The 9,305-nt window shown below is 43.3% G+C and overlaps 2 protein-coding genes across 2 annotated transcripts in view; one reads left to right on the top strand and one right to left on the bottom strand.

Annotated features, from left to right (window-relative positions):
- Positions 1–1,619, top strand: part of LOC139054091 (dynein light chain roadblock-type 2-like) — a 5,292-nt gene extending 3,673 nt beyond the window's left edge. Inside the window, exons 3-4 of the mRNA XM_070530618.1 lie at positions 677–844; positions 1,434–1,619. Of these exons, the coding sequence (XP_070386719.1) occupies positions 677–844; positions 1,434–1,477 (212 nt within the window). The 3' untranslated portion in view covers positions 1,478–1,619. The remainder of the gene's footprint in view (positions 1–676; positions 845–1,433) is intronic.
- Positions 1,504–7,805, bottom strand: ppl (glycine cleavage system H protein, mitochondrial). The gene is made up of 5 exons (XM_070530617.1): positions 7,521–7,805; positions 6,676–6,755; positions 5,704–5,767; positions 2,567–2,698; positions 1,504–1,763 (listed from the first exon to the last, which is right to left on the bottom strand). Exons 1-5 carry the CDS (start codon positions 7,651–7,653, stop codon positions 1,669–1,671), a joined length of 504 nt encoding a protein of 167 aa, XP_070386718.1. The 5' UTR covers positions 7,654–7,805; the 3' UTR covers positions 1,504–1,668.
- Positions 7,806–9,305: the final 1,500 nt, after the last annotated feature.

The raw sequence follows: 9,305 nt of genomic DNA, 5'->3' as shown, positions 1-9,305 counted from the left end.
CATAATTTAGACAGTGACGAACAGTGTCATCCAAGGGAGCTACTAAAATGAAAAACTGATAATCAAATGTGCTGATTCTACTGTAGCCATTGATACAGTGCAGATCATTAACCGATGTTCAAAATTATAAATCTGCACATCAGGGGTGTGTTTGCTGTCGGAAATGTGTTTACCTCTGGCACTGCACTAGTAATAATGCACTCAAATTTATGAATAAACAATTTCTCCATCTAAACGTACTAAGCTTCCTTGGAGAGATCATTCCTGGTAGGTCACAAACTTCAGATCATATTATTGCTGTATCAATTTCTTTTTTTACCAGTGAGCAGATTTCCCACTTGTATTATTTGAATCCACAACCTGTTGATGACATTTGAAAGCACTCACTCATTCTTGAAGCTTCCTCATGCACGAGAGGTAGAAAACGAATTTTGTGGAATAGTCTTGAATTGTGAATGCACCATGTGTAGCATTCAAGCCAACATAAGTAATTGTATCAGAATACATCAAAAAATCCTCCTTATTAAGCAGGGCATGCAGGGAAGGAAGACTGGGCATAACAAATTGATCCTGTCAACAATGCCATCCTGGTGCATTGCATTGTTCGCTTTATTGACTCGCTGCTGTGCATTATGTGGTGCTGCAAAAAGCATTGATTTTAAATTGCTTCTTCCAGGAGCACCTATCAAAACGTCATTTGACAATGTAACGACTATGCAATACGCTACCCTTGTCACACGACTGTGTGAACAGGCACGAAGCACTCTGCGGGACCTAGAACCTGGAAACGACTTGACATTCCTCAGGATGCGGACCAAGAAGCATGAAATTATGATATCACCAGGTAATAACATTTTTGAGTGTTGTGAACATGTGGGAGCACTTAACAATCGGGATGTGAACTGCAACATGCTTAATTTTGCATTAAATGGTATGCTACTGTATTAACGTGGTACCATTAAACATTACGGTTACATATGCTGCAGTTGCCGGGAAGCATGAGAAGCAGTCTGAGATATTGAAATGCTATTGCGTTCCACTCTTGAAGGCAAAGCTTAAGTGTCCTCGAAATTTTTAATTTAAAATGAAGCATGTTGCAATTCAAGCACTTGTTTGTCTTTATACCTAGTATTTCAGGGGAAACAATGCTTACTGTAAAGGTAGTTCAAAGCACCCTTCCCTCGATAAAGAGGCTGAGATATGGAGAAAAATGGGTGCTGAAGTTTGAGTTAGTGCAGTAGTGCACATGTATCAGCGAAAAAAACTACCATTTAGGCAGCAAGCTCGTTTGATTTGATTAATGTTTGACTTGGCTCTGCTGAACTGGAGTGGAGTTCTGTGAAATTTGGACACACACTATTTTTCACAGGACCTTGCAAGCTTAAACAAAAACAACAAATTTTCTAATCTGTGCTTTTTTTATTACTTTTCAGATAAGAACTATTGCTTGGTTGTGGTTCAAAATCCATCTGGATGAATAAAAGACAACAGATAGAACCTTGGTGGGCTTTTCAGCTGTTATTTATTTAACCTAATGGCCTGTGGGATCCTGATACATCTCATGTACCACATCATGCATGAAAAATTTGTGGACGAATAAACAAGTCTTCAAAACATTTTTTCTTCGTACAAAATTACAGCATCAATTTACAAGGGCAACCCACTATTTCACGCACTAGATTTTAGAAATTCCTGGTAGGCCTCCTCATCCATGAGGGACTTCAATTCATCAGTATTCTTCACCTTCAGTTTGAATATCCACCCTGTAATTAAAGACAACTGTGTGAGGTTTTCACCTAGATGGTTTACCACATACAGCAAATAAATAATTCACATTGTTCTGCCAGGAGTATGACCACCCCCAATTGTCACATAAGCCATGAAGCAGTGGAACAAACACAGTAGTACAAAAAAGATAAAACTTGGTGTTGCAGTGTGCGAATGCATGACAAGTGGTTTTAAAAGGCTGACCGTTTACTAGTTGACAGGCACAAATGTGCCAGCTCGACACTGGCCAGAACCCAGAGGCACTTGTTTATAACACTATCATGTGTGAGAACATACTGTTCACATGCTGTAGAGCGTAGACTACCAAATTAATCTTTCTGCATGTCATAGACACAGGCCTGAAAGCCTGCAAAAAGCATGCCAAACAGCCCTCACAGTTTCACACAAGAGCTCAGCTCTTTACACCAGTGGCTGCAGAATTCAACCGTAAATCTATGTTTATGCATCACTTTACTGGCTCTTCTACTAATGTTACAGGGCATTTTGGTGGCAGCAGACAATCATTCATAAAGCCTATGTAGGCTGGTTCTCACTTAGGGGTTATAGTTCCGAGACCTCCCAAGATAAATGCAAAACTTTTCCCACCAGGTGAAGTCCAGTCCAAATGCACCGTAACAATATATAGTCACTACTATTGTAGCAAGCTACTTTGCCACAATAACAAGTGCTTTTGAGATGCTTCCTAAGCTATGTTGAAAGATTTGAATTAGGCAGCCTCCGTTCCTTTATCCCAACATTTTGAAAACTTGTAAACAGGTCAACATGCGCAGCTTCCCACCTTCATTATAACAGTCGCTATTTACAAGTGCTGGTTTGTCCTCAAGTGCTTTGTTGACCTCTGTGACTTTCCCTGAAACAGGTGTATATATCTCGCTGGCAGCCTTAACACTCTCAATGGCACCACATTCATCTGCAAGAAAGATTGAGATAAGCTTAAGACATTATTATACCACATGTATATAGGAGTAGTACTGGAATGCACCAAACAGTGGTTGTCATGATCATGTAGCATTCCTCACTCAACCATAAGAGAAAGCTAACTGAATAGCCTGCAAGCTCTAAAAAGCATGTACATTAACACATGAGCATACTTTGGGAGGCATAACAAACTGCCTACTTAATAAAAAACAAATTGTCTTTTTCAAGAGGTATCCTTTTCCATGACTACATTAAGGTGTGTCAGTGTCCTTTAAAGGCCAACTGCAACATAAGTTTACTTTGGCTGAATTAGTTATTTTACCAAAGCAATTCTACCAAAGCTGTAGGGGCTGGTAATTCAGGGTGTCTACCAAGTTGACATTTATAAATTCCCTGAGTTTTCCAGGTTTTCCCCAAGTGCCTTTGCAAGACTCCCTGAGTGATGCAGAACTATGTTTTATGTCAAGACAAGCTGAAACCATGTCGCCCAGTGCTGTCACTCTCTAGTAAGCATATGAAATTTCTTTTTAAATAACGACTTAATAATTCCAGTTTAAATACTAAGGAGTAGTCTTTGTTATTCAAAAAGAGAATAGACGGGAGGGGTTAGTAAAATGCACAGCAAAAAAAATGTCTTCGAAAAAAATTGCAAATCAAGACAAACATTCTCAAATACGAATAAAAAGGAGATGCACACAGAAGCAAATATTTTCGAATATGAGCTATTTCTATCATCTGATAGCAAGCTCAGTAATACGAGGCCTGAACTTTGCCACAATCGAGGTTCTCTCTCAACAGCTCGTAAGTCAACCTCAACTGTCTTGACATACTCTGAGCCCGCGCATGATGCCTCAGTGTTGTGTTTCACTGCTTTAAAGAGTTTATTTGGGTTTGGATGAGGGGGGACGTCTGCATCTCGGCATCGGCCAACACTTTGTTTTTTGAGCTAAAGCTCCTTCAAAACGGCAGCAGCACGCTTTCTTTCCCGTTCATTCCTCAATGCGTAGGTCCTTTCTTTTCTTGTCCTCCTTCCGCCACTCACTCTCCTCACAGATCATTTGAAGCATCTTCTTGGTCAGTTGCATAGTCCACGCCTGATATTTCAAACTTCCTAGGGCTGCCTTTCCCGAAAGCTGACTTTCGGGATCCGGCATGATGCAACGCACCGTGCTTTCCAAGCTTCTAAGCCAATCACGAGGACCACAAAGGCAGTCGGTGCCATTGCTGACAGCAGCGAATTCTTTCAATGAAAAACATGGCACCCAACGGCAAGAAGCTTAATAGCGAACGTTGAAGCAGCTAGGTCTAGCGTTGCCGCAGTGGTGACTACGGCTGCCAGCTAATCTGCGTGCGAGAGTGTCGGTTCGACGCGGCGAAGTAATCAAAATGGCAGCGGTGGTGGCTTTGATTAATGCCGTTTCGGAACCGCAGTCAGGGCAAAAAGTCCGGAAAATCGGACGGCAAAGGGTTCTTGTGTCTGAAATTTCAGACGTTCTGATGCATTGACTCTATGGGGTATGTGGTGGTGCTGAGAAGCCGTCCAAATTATCGGGCATCCGGAAAGTCGGTCATTGACTGTACACTGGCAACTCCTTCAGCCGACGACAGGGTGTGAAAGACGATTCATTACGATTCCTGTCTGTTACTCGAGCCAGCATTACCGCGACTAATCATATCAAGAACACACTCTTAATGCTTTAGACAGAGCGGTGCCTTCTCTTGTTATATCCACCAAAGGTTAAAGGTGCCCTGTGATGCAACTTCCATATGATGTTTTTATTCAATGTTTGCTTACTATAAGACCTCCAAGACTAGAGTACTTAATAGTTGGTTCCAGAAACAAGTTTCTGTGCCGAACTTGGTGTCCCATACCAACGATTTCCAGCAGCGGGTGTGAGGTAATAGGCATGTGACACATAGGTTTCTGCTGTTCGTTTGGTTGGTTGGGCATGGAGATCATACTGTACATGGTAATACTACACATGTGGCCACTACTATTAATAATGTTTTACACTTTTAAAAAGTACATAGAGGTTTCAGCAGTGTGCAATACACTAGGGGTGCTGTCCAACGATTTACACTGTTTACACAAAGTGCACTCTTCACATCACATAGCATCTGGCCCAGTGGCAATTCAGGTTTTTTCAAAGGGATTTTATGGCAAATGCGTTCCCATTGTGTCATATGAGAGAAACTCATTATGAAGTTTTATCTTGCCTGTAAATATATAACAGTTGTTTACTAATATACCGAAGACAGGCATGCACAACAGTGTTGGTGGCACCATCTCATAAGAGTTAAGTCAACTACAGCATGAAGATCTGTGATCGCAATGACCTTGTCTATAGCCATGTTCTACTTATCTGCTAGTGCAAAGGCGACAGCAGCAACAATCATTAACATATACAACCCTTTCTTCCTTTATCTCTGAGAACAAAATTTGGAGGCCACTTAAGCTTCACCTTTAAGAGCGGAACATGATAGCATTCAAAGATTCCCAACTGCTTCTCAGGCTTCCCGGCAACTGCAGCTTGTGTAACTGCAATGTTTGCTGGGAAATGCTATCGGTGAACACTATGCACGAAGGTGAGCTTTTGGGTAAAAACGCAGCCTCTTGCATGGGCCACGGAGGCGTGCACCATATACAGGTGTTGCAAGGAACTGGGCGTGCCGCTCTACGAATGGCAGAAGCACTGGAAAAGGGGCTTGTGTTGCTTCCGCATAACAGAAATATGTCCTCTTGTATATTCAAATTACGATTTGACACTATCATGTCTGTAGGTTTTGTGTAAGTCGTATATTACAATTTTTCTGACACACTTTGAGAAAGTAAATTAGTTCAGTAATGCCTTTGCTGCCTTGGGAATAGCAGAGTTCAATTTCTATTCTACATTCATCAAAGCGTCACGGCAGCAATGGAGCCATTCCTGCAAACTGCACATGTAATGCTGCTGAATAATGGGCAGAATAAAACAGCACTTAATTGAAACCACAAACCATGTTGTGCAAGTTCCATGCCAATATCTGGTGGCTGAACATAGACTACATCACCAAGTGCTTCCTGCAAGAAAAAAGCCAAACTTCAGTGAAGCCAAATTTCTTCTGAAAAGCAAGAGCACCAGCAGCCTGACAAAACATGCCCTGCATGAAGGCTATGTCATTGGCAGTTAGTCAATTACAGCACTTGTGCTTGTGGCTGCAGAGCTGCTTTGCTGGAATTTGTCACAGCACAGAAACAGACCAGCATCAAGCTCTGATACAAAGCAGTGACATGAGGCTATGCTTAATTTCAGTAAAGCACAAAAGTTGTGTTGCTACATTCATCAAGCCACTCCAGATGAATGATAGGTTTAGCCATAGTTCACAAAAAAGAAATATCATAGTATGCCAGGGAACAAGCACACCAAAACATAAGCTTTGATATTTTATTGTAAGAAAAAAACAGAATTGTGCATCTGCTTCAGGATAGCATCAATAGCCACCAACAAAAAGCATCAAAGCCATTTCCTGCCTCCACAAACACTACATTATGATATCCTTGGAACATCGGCAGTAGGGGTAACCTAATCAAAGGAAAGGACAAACTTTTTTTTTCTTATGCTTAAGTGTTTTTTACATTATTTGTATGCGAGGAAAGGAGGGAGCCGGGGGGGGGGGGGGGGGCAGCACATTTTTTGTCCAAATCATTGAAGCAGCATTCTCTCAAATAGTCTCAAGTGATGGTTGGGGCAGGGGAGGAAATGAAATATGAGGTTTGGCTGGTCTGTGCTGCATAATAATATATTAATTAGGGAGGAGGATGTCTATTCAGCTAGCATGCATTGACCCTCTCAATGTCCTTGATGTTTCTCTGCATGGTCACATGCACCTATCCCACAGCCATCAAGTGATGCGCAAATGACTGCAAGCTACGACCAAATCAGTCAGTAAACTTTGGTAAAATTGATATCGGTTAATGAGCATATATACCTGTGCATGCTGCGAGATGCCGACTGTACCAATATCTCCATCCATTATGACCCACTCGTGTTTCTCTGAAAACCTTCGCTCTGTGAAAATAGCGAACATGAAGAAAAGTATAAGTGTACAAAGTGTAACTTAGCATATCGCCTAAGTTTGCGCGACGAGCGATATTTTTCTTCTAAAAGTACATATTCCGGCCACACACACAAAGATCTGCGCTCGCCTTCCTGCAAAACTAACACGACGTGTAGCAAACTTTACGATAGTCAGCAACGCTTTCGATCACTATACGCCGCGTACATACAAGCTTGGCTGAGAGTTTAAAGCTTCACCCAACTAGAACAATAAAAAAAGAAAAACATTTTTATGACAAACCTTTGCGAAGTTTATTCCTATTTATAAAAAAAGGGGGGGGGAGGGGGGAACAAACAAAAACTGCCGAGTCATCGACACGGCATTCTTCACTACGAGTTCGCTTCACCCGCAAAGATAAACGGTTTCGCGAAGAGGCGCGCACTGATAAAAGCTTGTGTAGTATCACACCATTGCGACTTCAAGGGCACGCCACGCCGGTTTATCAAGTGTTCTCTAGCATCGTTACCCGCGAACATTTATTCTTGCTTAACAGAGGAATAAAAGAAGTGATCACGGCAGCTAGACTAATCAAACGAACCAACGTATTCGTATTTACCGCGGCACTGCCGCAGCGTAACCGGATCTATACATCGCGACCGCGCATTTCTACGACGTGCGAGCATCAACGACTAAAATGCAATTCGTGATGTCAAGTGCATGAGAGTAGAGAGTACGCGATACAGAAGGAATTTTTTTTTCTTTCGTTAAAGACGTACCGGCTTTTGATGATGGACTCAAACTGAAGCACCGGGACGAAACAGCACATGGCTGCAAGGGTTTGAGGACACTGTGTTTCAAGTAGAGGGAATGCTGAAGCGCAGTCCGCAGGATGCACCGAATAGCTGCCATTATAACCTAAAAATGTGACTCCTACTCGTACCACTGCACAATCTACACGATGAGTAGAAGCTTCGTCGGCTTCTCGTGCAAATGATAAGCTACGTCTCGCAGATTCGGAAAGGAACCAGACGACGCCGGCCCCCTTTCTTTTTTTCTTTCCTTTTTTTTTTGTCAAAGTAATTATTTCGCCCGCACAGCGACGCTGTCGTCGGGCAAGTGCGGCAGTTTCGGTTTCAGAGGCAATGCCGGCGGTGCTACAAAAACAAAGTGCGCAGGCGTATTTACGGAGCATTCGCATACAAAACTATTCAAAACGACTCGTAAACGTGTTTCATATTACGCACTGCCCTAAACAGTACGCGAAACACATTTAATTGTGATCAGCAGCGCGTCGGTTTTCGACAATCGTTCTAGCCACCCATGTAGCCACCGTAGCATAGATATTGGCGGCGAGGAGCAACGTTTATAGAAAAGTATCTATAAACGTTGGCGAGGAGTTACGGAGTCGCCATCTATCGGAAGCGCCTCGCTGGCATAGTATGAGGGATCACGCGGCGCGATCCTCGTAGGTTTTGCTGTCAGCGCTCAGTGAAAACACCACGCGCGAGCTTTCCCAGACATTTCTGTGAGTACTTTCGAAACGAGAGAATTTTGTTACTGTCTAAATAATAATGTTGGGCAAAATTATCTGAAAGCACACAATCGTTTACAGACGCTATCTCTTTAACGAATACGTACAGTGAACGCCACTGCGTGCGGTCGCCGCGACGGAGTCTCCCGAACCGGCTTCTTGCGTGAAAGGTAGGCAAACGCTGAGAGCAAGCTAAACTAAATGGAGCGTAATAGAACGAAGCCTCAATGCAGCGATCGCGCAGATTCGCAGCGACCGACTGCGCGTCTGCATGCTTGTCCGCGCACTGTTTCGCTTTCTCCGCGCGCGCGTTTTCGCACCGTGCCATGAGCTTTAGGCCGCAGAATATGAGCATTTAACAGCAAACAAGCAACCATTGTTGCGGGGGCACTATCAGAGCTGTTCAAAAATAATTTCATTGTAGAGACTTCGACGCCTACGGGGACTGTGATATGCCGTCGCGACGATTCAATCTTTTTTTTTTCTTCTAAATTCTTTGACCTTTCAATATTATTTCTTGAGTTGCGTCGCACTGTATGTTTATCGGTGTTCTCAGCGTGCAATTTCCCGCTGCTCCTTTTTTGTAATCCAGTGCATTAATTCATAACACAAACATGACCATATACCATGCTTTTTTTTTTAATGTGCTTCTTACCGCTGCCTTTCCACTCCACTGAACTTGCCAGTATCTATAGCATCGACAAGTTCATAGACCAAACCGTCATGACATTAGTAGGGCAGCGGACTCGGGCGAGCGACTCAGTGCGCGTTTTCAGAACATCGCAGACCGGGCGCCGTAGCAGAAATCTTCCTCGCGTCTGTGCTTGCTGCATACCCGAGTTGTAGCCGATGACTGTTTGCCGGTGTTATGTTTCGCGAGCCAAGCTTCAGGCAGCTTCTTGTCATGCGGCTACGTGTGAATAAGGCTGACACCGGCCTCCGTTGCGTGCGTCCGGCCCTGCGGCACCGAGCAATAGCCTACCATGTTGCGCGCCTTCAAAGGCAGCCACTACCTATTGTAGTGCTTTCA

This window comes from Dermacentor albipictus, chromosome 1, assembly GCF_038994185.2.
Source record: "Dermacentor albipictus isolate Rhodes 1998 colony chromosome 1, USDA_Dalb.pri_finalv2, whole genome shotgun sequence".
NCBI classification, from domain to species: domain Eukaryota; kingdom Metazoa; phylum Arthropoda; class Arachnida; order Ixodida; family Ixodidae; genus Dermacentor; species Dermacentor albipictus.
The sequence above is the reverse complement of the archived record's forward strand: the minus strand, read 5'-3'. Positions and strand labels throughout refer to the sequence as shown.